Source organism: Monodelphis domestica, chromosome 3 (assembly GCF_027887165.1).
Source record: "Monodelphis domestica isolate mMonDom1 chromosome 3, mMonDom1.pri, whole genome shotgun sequence".
NCBI lineage: Eukaryota > Metazoa > Chordata > Mammalia > Didelphimorphia > Didelphidae > Monodelphis > Monodelphis domestica.
Genome location: NC_077229.1, coordinates 148,434,999 through 148,458,897, shown reverse-complemented (window position 1 = coordinate 148,458,897; position 23,899 = coordinate 148,434,999). Strand labels below are relative to the sequence as shown.

Sequence of the window (23,899 nt, the reverse complement as noted above, 5' to 3'; positions counted from 1 at the left end):
GGGCACCACACAGCTTTAGGGAGCAGGAAACTCCTGTAACACACGTGCTGTCCAGCTGGCAACTAGAGACATCTTCAGCAAAGGCCACCCCTCCTACATACAGCCTGATGAAGAACATTTTTCTTGTAGCCAAAACATACATTTCCTTCCTCTTCGGCATTTAGCAAACACGAGGGCTGGACAATGATGTCAGAGGTTATGAAACTACAAAACAGAGATTTATAAGCCACGAAGGCTACCAAAATTGAAAAACTACACTTTCCCTACTCACTTTCAACCAAAAGAATGTGCTCTGCCATAGTTGTGGAAAAGAACTGAAAGCTGTGTTGTGTTGTTTGTTTCCTTGTTTGTTTAAGCTACTTATTAAACAGCAATATACCAGCTAGGGAGACTCTGCCTCCTGTCATCTGTAAGTAGCTTAGAAATTTGAGGCAGGAACTATAAACCATGCTTTGCCATACTAATAATATATCTCCTTTCAAAGGATTTTAAAAGATGATGAAAGATACTTGATAACATGAGAATAATGTGTCTGAGAAACTATTAGGAAGTAATGAAGCAATATGAGAGTGTGTGTGTGTCTTTTAAAAAGGGAGAGACAAGACACTGAAATAGCAATCACTTGTTTTGTCCTGGAAAGGCTAGTATTTGCTCAATCACTAAATAAATTATATCAGGATTACTCTTCAAGATTTCATGTTAATATGTCTCTGGGAATACATACAAGTAACAAGTTTGAATAAATTTCCCAAGCCATTTGACTAAAAGAAACCTAATGTACTGCATAGGTTCCTGTGTTGAAGCCCTGGGTTACTTCTCCATTTGCAAATAAAAGAGGAAGCAGTAGAAGAGATAAGAAAAATCACAGAAAGGCCAGGATAAATTAATCTAAACAATGATGACAACAAAACCTCAAAGAAATTAGTTAGATTTTTAGGACAAGATGAGATGTGGCAAGTAAAATGAAGGAGCCAAGCATTCAGCGACTATGAGGACCTATCATGGAAAGTAAACAACAGCAACCACCACCAACTCCATTGCAACACTTTTCTTTGCAGCCTTCTGACGAACAATTCAGCTATGGGCCTATCTAGCACACTGATCCAATGTTGCTCTACTTATCACATCGTGCCTCCTTTTAGCTATTTCTGCATTTAACTTTTCTCTTGTAGGAGACTGTATACTCCACTGAGTGAAATAATTATCTTATTCATATTTTTGTATCTTCCATGATACCCAACACAAAGTAGTACACACAGGAGAGATCAATACTTATTTACTGAATTAAGTTGATGTGAATTTTTTAAGAAGTCCAGCCTGTCCTTTGGCTATCTTGACCCTATATCATCTTGAAGCAGCACTCTGTCAGGCAGTCAACAAGTTCCCTATCCCTCCAGGAATATCCTATGTGTGTATATAGTCCAGCTACATGAACCTGGTTCTCTTAGCTCCCTGACAGTGGACACTGTTAAGTCCCTTTCCTTGTAAGGAAAAAGTGGTTAGTCCTGGACACCACCTTCTCCTGCATGTACCTACCTGCCCTGAGAAATTCTAACATGTGATAGCAAATATACAAGTCTGTGTAATAGTCCTAGAGGACAACATTATCATGTTGAGAGGGTGCATTCTTTGATCAAACATTTGCATGTATGATTACCTTGAACTGCCACAGACTGATGCAATGTTAGGCATGACAAACTACTGTTTTCATTTTCCTATCTATGATAAGCAAAATGACCCTGACACCTTTCAATCTATGCCAAGAAGAACTGAAGCTCTCTTAGGTCATACCAAGCTGAAAAAGTGTTAAGTGAAGGCCTGTTGAAGACTTTGTGTTTTAATTCTGAAGTCGAACAAGTAAATTTAGGAAATCTCATCACCAGTACGTAAGGTGGTGATTTAGAAATGCATAGCCGTGATTCAGGAAACTATTGGCTGAGATATGACAGGGTTGTGAACTACATTGGAGAAAGGAATACTCAAAGAGGGAAAATCAAAAACATTTTACAATATGTGAAGTGAGCCAAGGCTATATGAACAGTTTTTCTTGGTCTCAGTTTCACTCTCTGTTAAATGGCACTTTCTTTGAATGCTTAATCAGTAAATCAGTGGAATTCAGAGTGCTTTCCAAATTAAAATGTGCCAAAGTATCAGACTCTAAGGATTTGAAATTTTAATAATTAAACCACAGATGACAACATTTCTAAGAGTTAAAAGGTGACAAGATCACATTGTGAACACTTCAAAACAAACATCCTGCAGATCTAATGGTTGGTCAGTTAGCATTTGTTAAACTCAAACTCTATTCTAGGCTTTGTGCTAAGCACTGAAGTTAGGGAAAAAAAAAAGGCAAGGCAGTCCTTGACCTCAAGGAACTCACAATCTGTAAGATATGTATTTCTTCCCTGTGAATTATTAGCAATCTAAACTGAAATATAAGTAAGATTGCCCACACTAAGGTACACTTGAACTGAATAGTGAAGGTTTTCTCAACTTTGACCTCTGTTTTCTTATTACTCAATTTCATCAAGCCTTAATCTCCTTTTTCCAAACCTACTACAAGACAAAACATATATGAAGCAGCTAGGTGACTTTGTAGGTAGTGAATCAGGACTAGATAAGGGAAGTCTTGGGTTCAAATATAGCCTCAGACAATTCCTAAATATATGATCTTGGGCAAGTCACTTAACCCTGATTGCCTAGGCCTTACTATTCTTCTGCCTTGGGACCAATACTTAGTATGGATTCTAAGATGGGGAGTAAGAGTTTAAAAGAGAAAAAAGATGAAACATACCCAGGGAAAATAAGTCAGAAAAGTAACATTTAATTTTTGTAGCTGGAGAAGCCATTGTTGAAATTTGTGAGTTGTAACCAAAATGTATTTCTGAGCTTGTGCCCATTCTTCAACTTCCAGACTTCAGCTGTAACACATTAGCTACATAACTTGCAACTGAATTCTCCCTAGATGCCAGGAATGCTTCATAAACAACTACACTGGGATTCAAAGCCTAATAGGCAGGGAATGATGCTATTTAACTATGTCCTGAAAAGCACCCATCACATTCTTTGCTCAAAAATAATGTGCAGCAAGAACAGAAACAAAATAGCTTAAGAAGCTCTTGGGAAAGGTTTTCTTGAAAATTAGGAGTAAATAACTACTGTAATATTAAATAACTAAGGAAAGTAGGGTAGAACTGAAGAAAGGGACATATTGATTTATTAGACTGTCACATTTCCTACTAAATGGAAGAAAAATAATTTGATACATAAATTTACCTATTCCTTCTTTAACATTTGTTCTTCATGACACCTGTTGTAAAAGCTAATTGAATGATTCCATTTATATAAGTAAAACTCAGTTGAATGGAGGTAGTCTATTAACCCAATTCTGCCCAGAACACTAGTATTATGAGGTAAAATGCTCTACTTGTGAAAAAAAATTATGACAATAATACTGGATTTGATCTAGGAAAAATGAAAAAAAAAAGGGTATGAAAGAGACTGAATTTGCATTGTCCAGAAAATCCAGTTAGGCCGAGTTAAACCAAAAGAGAATAATACTTTTAATTATCTTCAGTATCCCTCTGATACTGAATTTGTAGCTACTTAAACAGTTCCTAGACCTGTAACATTACTGTTGTAGTTACTTTCTTCATTGACACAGAACAAAACTCTTCTTTGACTCGGTAGATTGTTCACTAGGCTCAAACACTGATCATCTTAAAGTCAGCTCCATGATAAGCCTCCCTTCACTTAGCAGATCCTCAGACAACAGGCATATGAGCTATCACTGGATGTCCTCAAGTCTGTCTAGCTGGGTAAAAGTCTACTGGAGCTAACCCTTCACTGCCACATCCATTGAGATGACAAGATCGCCTTCTAGTCTTGAGGAGATATTGAGAAGAACTTAATGAAGTCCTAATCAGAGGAAAATATAACTAAGTAGACTGAATTGACAAGAGATTAAAGTAGAAGTCTAATGAAAACAAACCTATGTGCATGAAATCTTGGTTCTGGTTTTCAGTCTTCCTCTGTTTAACATAAAAGTTCTTAATCTGGGGTCCATGAACTCATTTTTAAAATAATATTTTGGGTTAGGGTTAGGTTTCTATATAACTAGTTTCTTTTGTAACATCAAATAGTTTTTTATTATTAATATTATATTAATTTATTTTATATTATATATAATATGGTTATATTATATTATATTTATTATTCAATATAAAACATTATTCTGAGTGGAGGTCCTTAGACTTGAACAGATAGTTCAAGAAGTCCATAACACATGCACACACATACATACACATACACATTAACAATCCTTGTTTTTATAGGTCCATCCAGTATAAAACCAAATTACTCACAGTGACAAAATGTTTTAATGGAACTCTATCTTAAATGAAAGGACAGATCTTATAAGAATGATGAATGAATCACCCACCCTTCATCCCTACATATACTGATAAGAATACCAAGAGATTATGGAAAGTCATTGTTTTCTCTGATGTCAAATCTACATGTTTCCTTTTATTTTGAAGAATACAAAATCATTTCACATATCTTCCTACTACATTATTTTAGGGGAAAAATTATCCCAAATAATAAATACAAGTGTTTTGTATGGGGTGGGGCTGGAGGGAGGGGTGGAAACCTGTCAAAAGGATTCTAATCAAAACCAATCCAGAAGAAAAAGAAATAATGAAATGATGCAGTAAAACCTATCTAAGAGACTTATGGGTATTTCCATGTGGTTGTGACTTTTTTCCCAAGGGTCTGAGACTGAAGACTGCTTCAAGGTTGGCCCAAACAAGAAACACAAATTGTCTTTGGAAGGACCCAGAATACCCAGGGCTTTCCTCACCTCAAACAATCATTTTTCAGGATTACCTTTCAAAGGGGATTGGGATCTAATATACACCTGTGATTCTGTTATTTTACAAACCCGTGAAATTACACATCTGAATGTGAAGTTCAAGATCTCCATTTATGCCTTTTATTCTTTAAGATAAAAAAAATATATATAACTGCAACAACTTTTCATTGACTAGAGGGAATTTTAAAAGCTTAGGATTTTCTAATGTTGAAAAAATAACAATAAAAGAAAGTCAGCTATGGTAAATATGTTACCAAGAAAACTACAGAATATCCTTTTTTGTAGAGTGTTTATGGGACAAGGGGAGGAGATCATCAGAAATTCTGAAATAAAATATAAGCATGCTAAATTTATATTAAAGTCTATATTTGTAATTTAATCTCAAACTAGAAAACTACTCTAACTTGAGTTAGAATGCTGAATTATAAATAAAAACAATTTTTAGTTGGTGAAATCTTTTTTAACTTAAATTTACTTATAATTACATTAAATTGTGTTTTTAAAATGTAAATAATTTTCAAACTGTTAAAAGTTAAATTAGTGACAGCACCTATACATCAAACTTTTTTTTTTATCATTTTTCAACATGCTAAAGTAACTTCTCTACAAAGAAGAAAAAAGGTCTAATTCCATTGATCTGATGATATTTTTTAACTGCCCCAATATGGAAAAAAATTAGAAAGTTATTAGAAAATAAAAGAGAAATAGCTCAAGTAATGTGGAGAAGTGGTGTTGCTTAGTGAATAGAACTATAGACTTGGAGGCAGGGAAAGACTAGGTTTCAAATCCTGACTCAGATGTGTACTGTGTAACTCAGAGGAAGTTAATTAACTTCTCTGTTCCTCAGTTTCTTCATCTTTAAAATGAAGTGGTTGGACTTGGTGGCCTATACAATTTCTTTCAGCTTAAAATTCATTTGAGTCCATGTTTTAGTCCACTTTCAATCCTAATCACATTATAGAAATGAAAAGATGCTTCTTTCCATGATAGAGAAGCAATATGGAACAGTGGATTTAGAGTCAAGATGCTATCATTAAAAACCTCATTTTGCTATGTATTGTTGGTATAACTTCAGTCAAGTCACTTTTCCCTTTGTAAGTCTCAATTTCCTCATCTGAAGAAGAATGAGGTTTGCTAGAGAACCTCTAAAATTTATTCTAGCTAAGACCATACAATTAAAAAAAAACTGGAGTCAGAAGTCATGAATCTCAGCTCTAACACTAAATTATAACCTCTTTCCTGCTTAGATTCCTCAACAATTAAATGTGAATTTTATCTCCTACATATAGGAACTAAATTCTAAAATTTATTACTGTCTCCTTTTCTTTTTCTCCCCACTACCACTAACAGAATGAGATGAATGATAACTGGTCAAAAAAGGTCAACTTGGTCCTAACTCCCCTACTCCCATTTCTTGTGAAGGTCCTAGTTGTATCACATTTAGGTATGAAAAGAAAGTTCTCAAAAAAAAGTTATCCCACAAAATACTGAGCATTATAATCCTATCAGTGATGACAGTTTGCTTTTAAAAAAATAGCATCAGCAACAAAAGGGGAAAATATTTCAAATGGGAGGTAAATTGCTTTGATAAGCCTCTAAAACCTATAAAATATATGAGCCTCTTTCATTTCCACTGCAGAGAAAGAAAGAATCCTAGATGAGATGAATGTAGAAGTACCTAATAGGAATTTTGCTGCAGAGAAAGTGAATGACTTCACTAACTTCACAAAAGGGAGTTCATAGACCAGACCCTGTTTCCCAACAGAGCTGGTCCTAAATTAGTAGGAGATTGGGTTTAAAGTCATATCTTCAACCTGAGAGGAGACAAAGAAGGCAAAGGCAGACAGAGACATAGATAAGTTTAGGCAGACAGATATGTAAACCAAGAGGCTAATTATTATTATTAGAGAGAGAGAAACATATATAGGTGGATAAATAGAACAAGAAAACAAGAAAAAAAAACCCAGAAATATGACATGTCAGCTTAGCATTCAACCTTAGGTTAATGACAACTTTCTTCTTTCTGTCTATGTTTATATATATATGTATATATAATTTATGATATGAATTGTTCTTTTTTCCAGGAGGGTGGAGATTATGGGAGACAAGCTCAATGTAAGTAAAAACATTTATATAATAGCCATAGAAGTTAATGTGATCTTTAATTTTAGCCTGCATTAATAAATGTGGTCAGCATTGATGATGAGACAGTCCCCGCTTTAATCTACCCTTGTCAGCCCACATCTGGAATTCTATGTTCAAATCTAGGTTGCATATTTTAGTCAGGACCATGACATGCTAGATAATATCCAGAAAAAGGTGAAGAGGATAGTAAAGTTCTTGCAAACACATTATATAAAGATATGTTGTAGGAACTGGGTAAGTGTAAATTTGAGAAGTAAAGACTAGAGAATGGGAGATTTTGTGTCTTCAAGGATTTGAAGAGCTCTCACATGGAAAATTGTTTAGAATTTTCCTGCTTTACTCCAAGGAATAGAACAAGGAGAAATGGATAAAAGCTCCAGAGAAACCCTCCTACCAATAAAAGTTATGCAAAAATGGAAGAGACTTCCACTGGAGGTAGATACCCTGCTCCCACTCTTCTCCACAAAGGTGGATTTTTAAGCAAAAACTGGACGATCATTTCCCAGGTATATAGTAAAGGCAATTTTGGTTAAGGTAGAGGTTGGCTCCAATGGTCTCCAAGGTCTCTCCTGACTCTGAAATTCTATAATTCTCTTATACAACATTAAAGAAGGACATATTCACATTTAAATTTTTTTATTTGTTTTTGATGTTACTAAAAATAAATCATCTTGGCAGAGATATTTACTCAAACAAAATCTTGTTTTCTCCACTTCAATCAAGATGGCTATCTGGTGACTTAGAAATAAAACAACCTGCAACCATGCATCATGGAGAGATTTGTATATAATACTTCAGAATTCTCAAAAGTTTTCATATGTATTATCTCACTTTATCTTCACAAGAGTCCTGTGTGGTATAATAGAACCAAATAAAAAAAAATTGCACTATGTAGAACTTATCTCAAACCCCAAATCCAACACTAACTATAACTTGGGAAAAGTTATTTAAGATTGTTGCACTTCCATTTCCTCACCTATAAAATGGGAATAACAACTGACCTAGAAACTTTTAAAAGTCTTAAAGAATTTTTTAAATGTGAGTTTTGTATTTAATCTTATATTTCTAATAAAAGTTGATATTTTGGTATGAAAGCCGAAAATAGAATTGTACTTCTCCTAGGCACTGCAAATTAAAGGATTAGTATGGACTGTGATTTTTCAAAGAGTGTGCTAATTTTGTTCTTAAACAATGATGCTGTCAAACCCCCACTCTACAAACCTGGTTTAATTCAAACAAAATTCAGTCAAGGTGACTATATGGAATTGTTGATTAAAGCAACCTGTCACTATGAGTCATGTAGTGAAGTGTATATAATGCTTAAGTCTTACAATTTTCCTACATGATATTTTATCTTCAAAACAGCCCTGTGTATATTTTAAAAACAAATATTTTCATTTTACAAGTGAGGAAACTGAGGCTAAAAGGCTTAATATCTCATTCTAAGTCTCATAGCTATCACCTTGTTAGATACCATGTGAACAAAATTTAAAAAGTCTATGTCATGTTATTTGGACATTACCAAAACCAAAGTGTGGGATTTGAATAGTCTCAAAGGATCAACTGCACCCTTCTGCTTATAACGCTGACCATATCTTTAGTCATTTTGCAATCATTAAAGTTGTGCCCATGTATCAATGTAATAATGGCCCCTCAGAGTGAGCATATGGGATTGTTACTTCCTTACTGTATGCGTATCTCTAATTATGGCCAGCAGCATCTTATTAACTTTAAAAATAATGTCAGTTGTGAACAGAACTCATCATTTTAAAATGAGATGCTTGGCAGAGGCAGAAGAGTACACCAGCAACTTAGAGGTATACATTAAGTGAAAGAAATGTCATAAAAAAGCCAGTCACAGATACTTTAACAAAACTAATTCCAGCTTTCCTGGTCAAAGCCTATACCATTTCAGAATAATTTTTATACTGTAAGCCTGCATGTTTATAATGTATGCTATCTCTGTTATATTAATTGCACAGAATGATTCTGAAATGCTTCTGAATTTAGCTATAAATGTACATTTTTTCAATGATACTTTTGGATATGATGCTTGTTTGTTAGAAAGCTTAAAGTGAAAAAAGAAAGAGCAAACCATGTTTTAATGAGTTCAAAATTACATGTAATTAAGTTATAAGTAGAATAACCACATGCTTTTGAAAGAATGTTTTTACCGAACAAAAGTATGAAAATGTTACAGAAAAGCAAATTATTTTCCTACATATTGTCCTTAATTTTCTCTTTAGAAAAAAATAAAACTGCCAAATAGGAGAAATGTCACAATAGTATACAATTTGAGACAGTTAAGTTGAACTCACTGATCTCATTTTTGATATTAAAAGAATGGTTTCTGAAAATATTCAAAATGAGCAAAATCACTAATTTACATAGACTAAGTAAATCCTCATTTTGGCTTTTCTGGAAACAAAATAAAATGGACCATTTTCGAGAATATAGGAACTGTAAAGGAGCTCTGGAAACTAACGGCCCTCTCCATACGTTTTAAGATTGAATAAACATATTTCATGGATAATAATGACATCAAAACAAATTTGACATAGTGTGGCTACTGCAGAATTTTCAATATTGACATGGATAATAATGGAAATTTGTTAGTTTATTGGGAGAAATAAATCTCATGATACCAATACAAGGTAACACTTTAAGGATTAGCTAAGGGATTTTTCAATGCCAAGAACCATATTAAGCGTTTAACCACAAAAGGTTTTGTTGTTTTTCGTTTTTTTTTTCTTTGTAATGACAAACCATAATAATCCCTGGACTCACATCTTAAATCCATTCCCCATCCTGTACCTTCATGAAAAAGTCACTGCTTTCCTAAACATTTACTATGCAATTACTATTACCAAGCTATTACACTTATGTTTATTTTATGGACTTTTTTGTCACCTACCTCATAAATCATAGGACAATAAAATGTGAGAAAATCAAGACCAGTTCTAGAACCACACAGTATCTGTTCTAGAGTAGGTGGCTATCACACTAGTTTGGGATGTTCTTTTAAACCTGGTGTATATCTGACTCACAAGTCATTTTTGTCAAGTTTCTCAACATGAGAAAAAGAAAAAGGATCAAACTATAAATATGGGTTCATGATATCAGTGTTACTAAGAAGACTTATATTTGCCACTATTATAAGAAAACAACAATTGAAAACCTAAGAGACTGTTATTAAATATCCTCTATTTGAAGACTAAAATTGTTTATACTACTGTCTCTTTCTGATTCACACACAACATACTCACAAATCCTAAGAATCTTTGAATCTCTGCACTGCAATAAGATAACACCAAGTATTTTAAATACCATCCGCGTTCATAAAATTGGAAGTCAATTTGGTAGAAACACAAAGTAACTGAAAATTAACCTTTTGCCAAGAATATGTCACAGCCAAATCTTAAAATTCTCTCAAAATTACACCACAACTTTATTTAATTTCACTCAACACATTATAAGTTTCTTCAGAGAAATGGAATGACAGTAGTCTCCTTGACAGCAAACAATAAACAGTAAATTATTACTCTACAATATGTGTTCTCCTTCCCCTTCTTGTACCACCCGCCATCCAAATTATATAAATATTAGAAAGGTAGGGAAATCTTGCAGCTGGCAAGTTTTGGTTCTCAGAGAGGAAATTTTTAAACTCCGTACTATTCCAGACACTGAAGGATTAGATTCTAACTAGGGAAAACACAGGAAAATGGTAATAAACATTGCAGAGTAATCCATAGGAACCACGCTAGGACTTAGGGTAGTTTTACCTTAGTATCCCATAATAAATGGAATTATTCTGTCCCAAACCTCTGCTTACAAATCACACTTTCTACTATAGAGTAGTGAATTTTCCAAAGGGAAAAATCCTAGCTTTCCTTTACCTTGAACATAAAATAAAACTACTTCACTTCATTTCTGTTCCTTAATGGAATATGGCTATATATACAATCATACACTGGCTACACCATACCATGTTACACAAAGCTGAAGCAGACTAGTGTGAGGGATTTTGCTGAGCCATTTTATTCCGGCAAATTTTCATCTGACAAAGGAAGTTATAGTTTTCTGTCTCAAAAATATATAAATAAATGTAGCCATATGCTACAACAATCTTTATGTTTAATGGATTTTACAGTATCCTAGTCCCCCTTCTGTTCAGATGTATATCTTTTTGAGAGAGAATTCCAAGTAGGAAAAACCAAAAAGAAAACGTCTAGGCTTAAGCCTACTTTTACTCACACCTTTCAACTTCTCACATGTGACTCTTAAAGACAGAGCTTCGTTGAAACACTTAACATAAATTATTCAATGAGGTATATGTGTATGTGTGTGTGTGTGTGTGTATGTGTAAATACAGACTTTTTCACAATAAGGAGCTAAAAGACAGAAAATATATGTGCTACAATGAATCCTTGAAATCATGTGCTTGTGTATGTATCCACAGTTATACATAAATGTTTATGGATACATTTTCCAACATGTTTCCATCAGTGACTACAAGCCCTGGGGATTTTAACACTTTCCTCTCCAAAAGTTATTTTAATATCACTAATTTTTTTGGAAGGAGGAATCATGAATTTCAAATAATTTATAGTAGCCGTCTAAGATTAGTTTCAAGAACCAAAGTCACTTTAGAAGTGAAGTGTTTATTAAAAAAGGTTACCATAAAGGAATTTTATAAAGTGAATTTCTTTTTAGATGATATGTCATAGTGAATCTCTTACAAGAATTCATGACACCATTATGTATATGCAAAAACTGTCACAAATTTGTTTTCTAAGGGATAATTTACTACAACATAATGGACTATTTTAAAATTTTATTTAAATAATATTTTAGGAATTTGGGGCTTGGAATATATACTCTTATGCATATATTCCGAAACTTACTTTACTTTGCAAAAACTGAACTATAAACTTACTGCATCAGAGATTATTTCCATTGTAATTTTCTTTTCCAACGAATGAATAGCTTAAAAGCTTTGCACCCTGATTTAAAGATATTTTGAAAAGATTAGAGTAAATATCTGTGAATAGGTTATAAACTAAAATATTTAAAGTGCATGTCCAACAATTATTGAGTCCATGAACATTAAGAACTAGAATAACATGGAAATTAATAATTGTTTTCAGTTAAAATTGCTCCCTCTTGAACACAACTATTAATTTCTTAACTTCCACTGGCTATTAGATATTATTTTCATAAGTGAAAAAATTGTGTAAATTGTTTTTTAAAATAAAATAGAAAGAAATATCAAATCCCTTTAGTTTTCCTTTCTTCTTAGAAATAAATATGCTCAGAAAATGAATAATCCTCTCTGATCTGCTAAAAGCTATTACTGATGTGTACATGTGATTATCTCAAAGGAATCACAAGAAGTTGGCTATTAATCTGACCTACCAAATTTGCTCTCATTTATCTGTTTAGAACCAAAATTCGAACATATAAGCTATACTTAGCAATTTTGATGAATTAAATCTTCATTATATGGAATCCATACATGTATAATGATATAAAATTCTGTGCAATATTTGTAATATGAAAACTGTTTTAAAAGTATGTAAACATTTTTATATGTAGTGAGATAAGCACTTCATAAATCTTTAAAAGTCATATGCATAGTTATATATAAAGTCATGATTTGCAAAGAAAATACATAGTTCAGAAAAGAGTGAACAAAGCAAAAACTAGACTGTTAGTCTTTCTGCAACTGAATCTTTATCACCTACTATTTAAATATACTATTATATATTATCATCATAGCTATGTACACATGTTCTCTCTAGATGTGGCTCAATTTTAAATTTAAAGCATCTTGTTCTAAGAAGATTTAAAAATTACCAGAATAAAATCACAGTGATCCTCGCTGAATAATATCATCATAATTTATGTTTTTGAGGCCTATTTATTTGGGAAGTTATAACCAATTATCCAAATTCCACATATAAAAGCACTGTGTATATGTGTGTGTGTATTAGTAGGTTTTCAGAAAACTTTCATGTCTCCCTCAGATAGGTCAAATATACACTGATACAATACCAGTCTTCATGTGGTTTACTGTTATGCTGTATTGGATATATGCTTAAGAGTTATAATGCTCAAAGGAATAACAATGACTATTTTTGAAGTTTAGCAGATATGTCTTCAGTGATAGAAATGTGTCTGGTGTTTCTTATAACACTGTATTTTCTATCCCCCAATAAATGAATTAAAGTTAACAGTTGAAAAGAATTTGTTAAAAGAAAAAAGGTCAAAGAAAAATCAGGTAGAAGGTATTTGATGCATTTATAATCAATTGTCCATATTTTAATCTAAAACTTCAAGTGAAATATTTCTGCTTTTTTCATTTTAAAAAAGCTAAGCAATTGAACTTATAAGTTAACCTGTGCTAAACCATTAGAATTATTTTCCATAGCCTATTCCTATCACATCAGTTACCTAGATGCCAAGTTGTTGTATCAAGTTGCCTTATCAAATATGAAATGTAGCAAGTTTCAAAACCAGTAATGCAAGCTTTGCAAATAACATCACATTTTGGTGATGCAGAGAATCCATCACCCTAGGGAAAACTACTTGGGTCAGAGTAGAGTAGCCTTTATAGGTTGCATATTATATCTATATAACATTTTTGGATGGCAGAATTATAAACTATAATATCTCCAAGACATAAAAGAGATATACTGACTAGGTTCTCTCTCTCTTTCTGTCTTTCTCTCCCTCTGTTTATCACTGCTTTCTTTTCTCTCTCTCTCTCTCTCCCGATATATATATATATATATATGTATATATGCAGGCATATACATACATATTATATAATGTAAATGCAGCACAAATTGTAAATTAATTGCTTCCTTCAGTGTATTTTTTATCTAAGACATAATTGACATTTTTGTTGTTTCAGTAAGTTCAGAGATGAAATCAAATATCATTAATCTACTGAAGAATTCATTATTTTATAGGCTTTACATATTTCAAACCTGTAGACTTTATAAAATAGGTCAAGAACATTCTTAAAAGCATTCACTTTTGAAAGCTGCACATATTCAGGTAAAATATTTTGCTCTTGTTTACCTTATAAGGCATCTATACTATCTTTATTTACACCGAGTATATAGATATGCCACATATAAAATACCAATATGTGCACACATATAATTATTTTTATATATGCATCACCAATGATTTAAATATATTTCAAATATTATGGACATTTCAAGCATATTCAAATGTTTATATTGTTAGATCACCCCTCACTTTAGAAGTAGGCTACTGCCAACTGCCAAAAAAAGTACACAAATCAAAATATGTTACCTTTGTTCAAACAATACTGCTGTTCATTACATAATAGAAACTGTCTTCCTTAATCTCTCAGGAACGGAGATACTGGTAGATTCTTGGAGAAGAGGTGATACGGAATGGTTTCAGGCAAAACTGAAGCACAGTGTTTAAGTAAATCTTAAGGGGAGGGAACATTTTGGGCACAATTGCTGAATTTTTCTATCATTTTCCCCAAAGCTTCTCCCCCCACTCTTCCATATTAGTAAACAAACAGCTGGTATAAGATCTACAGCCTTTTTTTTTCTTTTTGCCCTTTTCTCTTCCTCAAATCATTATTGGGCTTTGCCTTGATATTTCAAAATAACAAATCAACATTCATTAAAGTAAAATAAATGTTGGGTAAACTTAGTGCTTAAAACTGACACTCGCAAACTCTTCCTAAAACAAACCATTAGTATTTTGTGCTACTGGTGTAAACTATAAAAAGCTGAAGGACCTAAGTTAGCTCCCCTCCCCCATGGCTTTCTTAGCAAAATTGTGATTATCAAATGTTCATCTATCCAGATTTGACCATTTCTAAAGTTTGTGAAAATGAAGGGAGCAAGGTAAGAAGCATATAATATCAATCCATACTCTACAGGCTTTTCTGCATGCACCATGTAAGATATCCGGTGCCTATCAAGTTGCTTTACTAGTAATAATAATTTTGATTTAAAATACTCTAAATACATTTTTCTTTAATGATTTTTAGGATATAGTATGGCTCAGATATGCTCAGGGAAATAAATAACACAAAAGAACATTATGAAATTAAATTTGGAATTAAAATTAGGTATGGTACAAATTAGTACAGGAGCTGAAATACCAAAGCAGGCTAACATGAAAAATTTTGCTACTGAATTTTGTTATCCACCAAATGGGGTGAGGCATCTCTGTTTTAGGGTGGAGTGTCTCCATTTAAAGAAGGAAAAACTGGCCCAAGTTTATTTGGCCCTTGAAAGGCTTCTCAACTTGCCAACTTATGAAGTTGTCTTGACGTCAATCAACATCACCTAGGTGTTTCTTGTCATACTCATACTTAGCTGAGGAAAGTTCTACTTGCTTAAGGAAGGCCAAACAGGAGATGAAAAGGAAATAAATAAAATGGGAACTTTAAAAAGTCTAGGAAATAAATAAATACAAATACATCAACTGAGAAGTAAAAAGAAGGGGGGAAAGTACTACCAGTAAAAATGTTTTTGTCTTGTTTGTTAATATTTCCAATGTCTTTTTTTTTTTAAAGCACACCACAAGAAATATTTTTCTTCTTCTGCACTTAAAATGATTAACATCACAGTTAGACTTGCTAACAGGTGGAGCATTCCTTTATAGAAATATACTCACTGAATTGTCAATATAGTTAACATTAATTTACTCATCCGGAATAAAACAAAACAAATGGTTTCTCCAAATGAAAAGAAGAAAATGAAACTCCAATAGTCACCAAAAAAACAAATCCCCAAACTGTTAAGTTACTGTAACCTGAAATGCACCAGCCATCACAAAGAGCAATTGGAGAAATCCAGCAGAGCTCAGCAGGAAAGATTTTTAATAACAGATTGAAAAACAAGAATAAAAATAACTCCATCAACAGAGCCTTTCTTCCTCAGGCCACAAGCCCGTTTTTACTTGAATTAAAAAAATGGTATTTTGGCCACTAAAACCAATCCAGAACATTATTAAAAGTTAAAAGCTACCAATTACTTCTGTCTGTTCTTTTAAAGCAAAGTTTGGCATTACGTCAGTTGGTTTAAAGAAAACAAGAAAAAGAGAAAGAAAGAGTAGGAGAGAAAGTTTCCTGCTTGTATAAACTAAACCACCAGGGAAGGTGTCTAGCCACTTGTAAAGCATTTACTGCAGGTTTTTAAAGAGTTAGAAACATTTTAAAAATTAAAAGTTTGTATTAAAAGCATTTAGGAAAGAAAGCTCATAGATTAATTTGTTGATTTTTCAAAAGAAAAAGATCACTTATATCTCAATGACAGCTTTTGCAACAGAAAATAAACACTAATGATGTTTCCAAAGCTGAAATTCATGGATAGGTTCAAAGGAGTTTTGATATTTGAGACTGTACTTTAGAAAATGAGGGCTGGGCAGAAATAAAAGGATTCACTATAGAACTATCTGCAGGTATCATGCCGATTTCCTATCTTAACTCTTGCCAGTACACATGAATTCTCTTCTCTAGACATTTCAACAAAATCAGTTTTGGAGCTGCCAATAACACACATAACCCTGACTAATTTATACTAGATCATACTTTTAGTGATGCAATACAGTAGGCCAAGAGGAACTTACTTAGTTCACCTGTAATCTCAAACTCAGCTGGGTGACAACAGGAAGGATGGACACATTAATATTATTAAGTTAATAATATGAACATATTTTTAGAAATGGTATATTTACATTCTGTACAAATAAACAAATGGTTCATTTGACTTACAAAAGTCTTTCCAGCATTTATATTTCCATAAAGGTTTTATTTTTGCACCCCCCCCCATGAAGTGTTAAACATTTTATGGTCATAAATTAGTATAATACTTTTGATCATGGGGGTGGGGTTGCTAACCTCCATCTTTTTAAAAGTACTTTAAGAATCTTTCAGTTCTTTCTATATGTATCAGAATTACAAGTATGCTTAGTGAGAAAAATTAGATTCCTATTTGTCAAAGCAAAAATAAACCCATCACAACATCCTATTAGGGACATTAGAATTCCATAAACCATTACTATGATACTATTAAAAGAAAAATTAATCTCTTTAAAATAATCACAAAGGACAACTTTATCTTATGAGTAGGTACAAAAATAGTAAGACTAAGTCTAGATATGCTGTGATTAATTTCTCCAAAGGCCAACAGACCGTTATTTATAATAAGAATGAACGGGAATCAAAATTTAGAATTCATTATCAATATCATTAATATTTTTAATACAGTTGAAAGAGGAAAGGAAGAGTCTTGCCTGACAACTAAACGAAGTTCCAACAACAGACGAAAAGCTTATAAAACTTTCTATGCATACGAGTTTGCTTTTATCATCCTGACTTTGACTTGTGAGGTGTAATATTTGGGACAGAAATGTCTGAGTTTATAGTTTCCTATGCCTGCCAAAAAAGATCCAGACTACCACACCAGTTGTCCTACGGAAACTAAATTAAGTAAAGGCAAATAACAACTGTAAAGTTGTCAGTCTGTCAATGAATGGCCTCATTTTACACAGTAGAATATCTTAATCAGAATATATTTCAGAGATGAGCCACATCTCAAGTTCATCACTTATTCCTAATATCCAAATCTTCTCTATTTCCATTTAAGTCTAGATGAGCAACCTGCTCATAACTTTCATAAAGTTTTTTTTTCATTTCTTGTTACACACAAAAGCTTTATTGTAGTGTCATCTAAAGTATAACGATCAAGAAATAACTATGTTAAAATGAAAAAGATTACTTCTGAATTTTAAGATTTAAAACAAGTTATTAATATTTATGCCAATTAAGACTAAAATTCAGCAACATGCCTTTATTACTTTTAAAAAAGGAATTCATACCTAACCTTTCAACAAAGTCTATTTACTTGGATAAAGATGATAAGATGAGTTTTAAAACAAAACACTTTACAGTGGCTTAATATATATCTGCGGGTCACTACCTGCAAATTTTGAATTATCTCTTTACATCCATAAAAGTGAAATAGGATTTTAATAATAATATTTTTAAAAGCATCTTTTGCCACAGATTCATTCATTCCCTTCCCCTGGGGATTATCATGATGTCTTTATAAAGTAAATATATAATAAGAACATATTAATAAACTCAGACAATTCAGTAGTTATGTATGACAAAAAAAACTAATTCAGTTTAATACTGAAAATATAGTAAGAAATTATATATTCAGTGAAGATTCATTGACTGATTTGGAATCTGACCTGTTGTTTTTCTATATAAGTACATAGGAAAATCTTGAATTCATTAAAAAAACCTTTTAAAATCCACTCACTCCAAATCATTTCAGATATTTTTAGTTCTAAAAGAATCTCAGAGCTCAAACTGCACATGACACTTTGTTTTAAGATTATATTTTAAAATAAAGTTTTAGGTGGTTGACAAAACTTTAAAAAGTAACCAAACAGTAGAGAATCCCCAAACTAAAGGAATAGATAAAAAATAACCAGAGTTAGGAAGAAAGGGGAAACTTACTCTGCTCTCCATACCCATCAGATTTGAATGAGTTCAATCATATTTATGATATACATATAAATATATTTATGTGTACATGAACAACACACTCATCTGTATATATCAGAGGCTATAGTACTTAGATGTAAGGCATTAGTATTCCTTAGACTATTAGACTGACTTTTAGAATGCCTAAAGATAAGTCACAATCTTGATAATGAGCACATATTTTTCTTCTAGTTTTTTTATGCTAACAATAACCAGAAATAATCCTATAACTTCAACAACGTGATGGCACTCTAAGTCATTGACTTCACAGATTTTTCAATGAAAGGCACTGTCAAAAGAGAGAGAGAGAGAGAGAGAGAGAGAGAGAGAGAGAGAGAGAGAGAGAAGAGATGAGCACAAAAGAAAGTCAGTTTGACTTGCTAGATAAATCAAGTCATTAATAAACTTTCACATGAAAGTAAAAAATAAAATCTTCAAAATGCTAGTATTATTTCCAGACACTGTTTTCAGCATGACAACTTACAGGAAATACTTCATTTTCTCATACAAGCCCTGTATTTATTCACAGCCCTGGCATACTATTAAAAAAAATTCTCACCGTTTTGGAGTTTGTTTGCTTTTTTATATTAATGTGGTGGAATATTTGAGGCAGCTTTCTAGTTGAATGCACATCATGTAAGAACTTCAAAAACAGTGAATGCAGTTCAGAAACTTTCATTCTCATTTCATCCACGTCAAGCACTGGCTTTCACCATTACTTTCCCTTGCACCCTTGCATTTCTAACTCTGGCAGTCATTTCCAAATGATCAGCTTTTCCTAAAACCTACAGGAAAGTAATCCGATGCCATTAAAATCCATAGGTTTTTCACTTCATCGCTAGAGATCTCTGATTATAGACTAGTTAGAGGGTCTTTATTTTCTTATACTTTTTATTAGTCAAGGTAAGTAAAGTACAGAGCAATGGTTATCATTTCTGGATGATTTTTGTCCCAGGCAGGCCCTATCTGGATTGCCCCTTTGTACTTATTCTAACTCTCTGACCTCTCCTTCTCTTTTCCAGGTAAATTTAGAAAAGTTTAACAAATCTACTTAACTTCTGCATAATGTAACTCTCTCTGACTTTATACTGCGCATTTCCTCATTTAAAAGTTTACTGCCAATTTTTCTAAAGCACCATCAAAATTTTAGAATAAGAGCGAAAAGAAAAATTATTCAGTATTCATTTCACTTAATTTTTCTTGACCAAGCTTTCTTGTCCAGCTTGCAATTTATCAATGTTCCGACAGCTGGAAATATAAGGGTGGGAATGAGGAGGGGGAAGAATCCAGAACTTAAAATTTACTAAGTCGAAGATCCGGTCTCAATCCCGAAAAGCATAAATTGCTTTAAAGTCCTGGAGCCATAAAAGTTACTGCCTTCCCCGGGCAAACACCACCATTTCAGACAGGTACTAACAAAAAGCCTCTCCAAGTCACAAAACAACTTCAAACAACTATCACCCCAGGTCTCAGCCTCAAATTGCTCATGGGGTCCTAGAATGGTGGAAGTATTTGGAGGCACAGTAGTGTCTGCCATGGCCCTTCAAAGATCCCTTTCCCAAGACCAACATCAAAGCCCAGGGAGCAACCAGCTTCAGAAGACTGAGAGACTGCCTGCATAGCCCACCACGGGCTACTTAAATTCAAACTACTGTGGTAGCTTTTAATAATTAGCCTCACTGTCACCCCTACCCCCCAACACACTTTCCCATCGCGAGCTAAATAGGAAGTATTCCTCTTTCTCACAGCCCCCATTCATTTAAAGAAGCGTCCCTTTCTTAAAGCCCTGTCATACAAAATGAAAATCGCAAAAGCAAACTGGCCCAAGTCTCTGTAAACCACTACCGGCAGACACCAGAATATGGGGACCCTGCAACTCTGCTTTTAAAGAGAGAGGGGGAAAAAAAAGTTTTATGCCTGGGTCTGAGAGCTTTCTCAAAGCCACCCAGAATCAAGTCCTACTTGCCATTTAGAGGACCAGGAAACGGACCCCTCTCGCTCCCTCACTCTCCTTTCATTCCTTCCCAAACCTAAAAAGTTTCTCCCAACTTACTACTCTTCATGATGGTCTCTAGTCTCTGCCCCGCTTGTCATGATTCCCATAAAACTTCCAGCAGCAGCAGCAGCAGCAGCAGCAGCAGCAGCAACAGCAGCAGCAGCAGCAGCAGCAGCAGCAGCAGCAGCAGCAGCAGCAGCAGCAGCAGCAGCAACAGCAGCAGCAGCAGCAGCAGCCTGGGCTATGACTGCAGCAGCTCCTCGGTTGCAACCTCCTCCTGCTCTTCTACTTTGCCCGATGGTAGGGAATTAAAATCAGAAAGAAAGAAACGAGGGGGAGAGGGGAACGGGGGAAAGGGAGGGGGTAGGGGGGACACCAGCCCTGAAACTTCTTTTTTGGCAAATGGGGATTTGTTTTTCCTCCTCCTCAGCAGCTGAACTTGACCCTCCTGACTCCAGGGGCTACTGCAGTTTGAAGTCGCCAATTTCCAGGGCTCACATGCCTTTGACCCACCAAAACGGGGGGGAGGGGGAGAAGAAAGGGAAAGAAAGGAGAAAAAAAAGAAAGAAAACACACACGCATAAAAAAATGCATGTGAAACCCGAGAACCCTCTATGCTTTGCTTTTTACTCTCTCTCTCTCCTTTTTGCAAAGAAAGTCACTTTTAATTCCCAATCCTCCTCTCTCAGCTCACCCACATTTCGCACACACAGAGAACACTTTAGCATGGCCACACTCAACGTGCGCAATATTATCTTACGTAGGGAGAAAGAAAAGCTGATCACCCCCATGCCTTTCTTTTTCCTCCTGCTGATCTCTCTCTCTCCCTCTTTGCCTTTTTTTCCCCCCTCCTCCTTACCTGTTGATTAATCGGCAATAATAACCTCAGCAGCCCGAAAGATGGTGGAGCGGTGGCTAGAGCCATGAACCGTCTTCTGTTGTTTGCAGAGTTGATCTTGGATTATTCGGGGGGGGGGGGGGGGGCGGTGTGGAGAGGGGGAGAAAAAAAAGGTTTTTCCTGCCTCCCCCCCCTCTCCTTTCCCTCCCCCCCTCTTTTAAAGAGAGAGAGAAAGAGAAAGGAAATAGATCTAGGATGTGCCTGATGTGGGTTTTTGGGTTTTGTTTTTTTTTTGCTTTTCTGTTTTAAAGAAGAAAAAAAAAAGCGAAAACCCAGGGTCTGGAGCAACAACAAGCACCAAAAAAGAGGAGGCTTTAGATTGCAGTGAGATCAGTTCTTTATCAGAAATGTTATCGCTTGTCAGGACCTCGAGCATTACGTCAGTTTCAAGACACCAACACTATTAATATCAAAGGAGCCTTCGCAGAGGAAAGCGCCACCCCAGCCTGAGCTCCCTTAAAGAGACAGTACCGCCGTCCCCGCCGCCGCCGCCGCCGCCGCCGCCGCCGCCGCCGCCGTTGCCGCCTCCTGCAACTCCTCCTCCTGAGCCCAAGGCAGCATCCGCTGCAGCCGCCAAGGGGGAAAGGACGGCTTTGGAGCAGACAATTATTACGAGTTTGAAAGAGCTCCACTGTAGTGGAACATCCGAAAGGGAAGCCACCACCACCACCACCCCCAATACACACACACATACCCGGGCTTTCTTACCGTGATATTTTAAAAGACCTTATCTAAAAAGCTGACCAGCCACATTATGCACAACTTCTCTCACCCCCCTCCCCAATATATCTATAAGTCTGTATTACTTAGTGAGAAGAGGGGTACACTGAAAGTTTTATGGGAAATATGCAAAGCCGACTAGCATTTACCTTAAAGGAAGAAGAGGGAAAGGGGGAATTGAGGTGACTGAATTAATGTCAAGAAAAGACTGAGATTGATGCTATGATTTAAAAGAAGGGGAGGGGTTCTATAGAAGTTGTCTTTAAAAAATTTTTATCTTACTTTATTTATTTTCTCCCTTCTACTCCTTAATAAAAACTACACAGAATCTATGCATGTTTATCTGTTTGAGAGAGAGAGAGATAAAGGAGTCTAAGGCCACCTCCTTGGTGGTTAGTGTTTTCCTTGCATTTTATTACAAGAGAGCTGGGACAGAACAACTTGAACTTTTTCCTAAGTTGGAAAAGTGCAGAGGGATGTTAATGGAGTTTTCTGATCTAAGGAGAACTTAGCTACCTCCCTGGGACATGTTCAGTGATTCTATCAAGCAAATAAAATTGGAATGGCTTTCCAATATTAATAGAGATGAAATTATTGTTTGGTTCTTGAACAGATAAGGAGTTATGAATAGACTTTTAAAAATATATTTTGCATTTTTATTTAAGAACCCTCATTGTTTCTCATCAATTTTCTGAGTGTTTCTGAATGTATTGTTTTTTTCCCCTCTAAAGCTCATCAGTATGTAAAAAATTACCATGAATATTCAAATTATAGTAGATGTTAAAAAAAGGTAAACATTTATTGCGAATTTGGACATAATTTTTCTCACTTGGTTGACTTTGGGTGACATGTTTTTCCTCTGGTGCAAGTCATTTGAACTAATTTTGTGCTAAGTGGACAAACAGCTTATTAAAATTATGAAAGACTTAAAATAGAAATTAAAGAGGCAAAATCATGAAAATATTAGGTAAAGATGAAGTAATTTTCTCAAAAAATATTTTCCCCAGAAAATGGTGTTTGTCTTACTTTACAAGGCATATTGCAAATATTTTATAGACTATGTTCCAAAATGAAAAAGCTACTCAAATCTGAATTAGAAAACTGAAACATACGTCTTTTGGAGGCATCATCCTATTCCTGTATGATCTCCATTTGTGTTTATTGCATACCTAGACAGGCAGATTTGTTATGTGATTCCTTTTTAGTACACGTTTATCCCCTAAGTATTTTTGTAAGGTGTCTATTACACTCTTTATGGGAAAAGGGGCAATAATTCATTTGGAATAGAGAAACTTGTCAAGTGAAAAGGGTAGTCAAAATACAATTTCACAATTAGGCACACAATATATTCCCTGAAGGTGGGATAAGAACACTAACCACTTATATGCCTAGAACCACTCATATATTATCATCAATTGAAATTAATTTTGGAACAGAGTTACATTTATACAATAATATTATATAAAATCCAAGATGAAGGGAAAATTAATTTCAAAATCTTCAGTAAATCTTATAGTCAGCTACTAATAGCCGTCTGCATACTTATACTCTAGAGTCATTAAATATCGTCGACTAGCAATTTCCCCAGTAAAAGATATATATATATATGTATGTATATATTAAGCTATAAATGAAATTGTTGACATGCATGGAAATATGCATGGCACCTCAAGAAGAATTACATCCAAAAAAGAAATACAGAATAAGATG

General features: G+C 34.3%; 2 protein-coding genes across 5 annotated transcripts in view; one reads left to right on the top strand and one right to left on the bottom strand.

Moving 5' to 3' along the window:
• TRPS1 (transcriptional repressor GATA binding 1) overlaps positions 1-21,923 on the bottom strand; it is a 299,611-nt gene extending 277,688 nt beyond the window's left edge. For 2 of the 4 annotated variants that reach the window (XM_007488237.3, XM_007488240.3), the window contains exon 1: positions 21,431-21,923. Coding sequence is in view for 1 of the 4 variants with exons in the window: in XM_007488241.3 (XP_007488303.1) it covers positions 20,629-20,638 (10 nt within the window). In the remaining 3 variants the exon portion in view is untranslated. Of the gene's footprint in view, positions 1-20,628; positions 20,859-21,430 lie in introns of those variants that run through there. The other 2 variants (XM_007488241.3, XM_007488238.3) reach the window with 2 other exon arrangements.
• On the top strand, positions 20,637-23,150 carry LOC103101813 (putative uncharacterized protein DDB_G0271974). The gene is made up of 2 exons (XM_007488234.3): positions 20,637-20,871; positions 21,834-23,150. The coding sequence occupies exons 1-2, from the start codon at positions 20,637-20,639 to the stop codon at positions 21,917-21,919; spliced, it is 321 nt and encodes a 106-aa protein (XP_007488296.3). The 3' UTR covers positions 21,920-23,150.
• Positions 23,151-23,899: the final 749 nt, after the last annotated feature.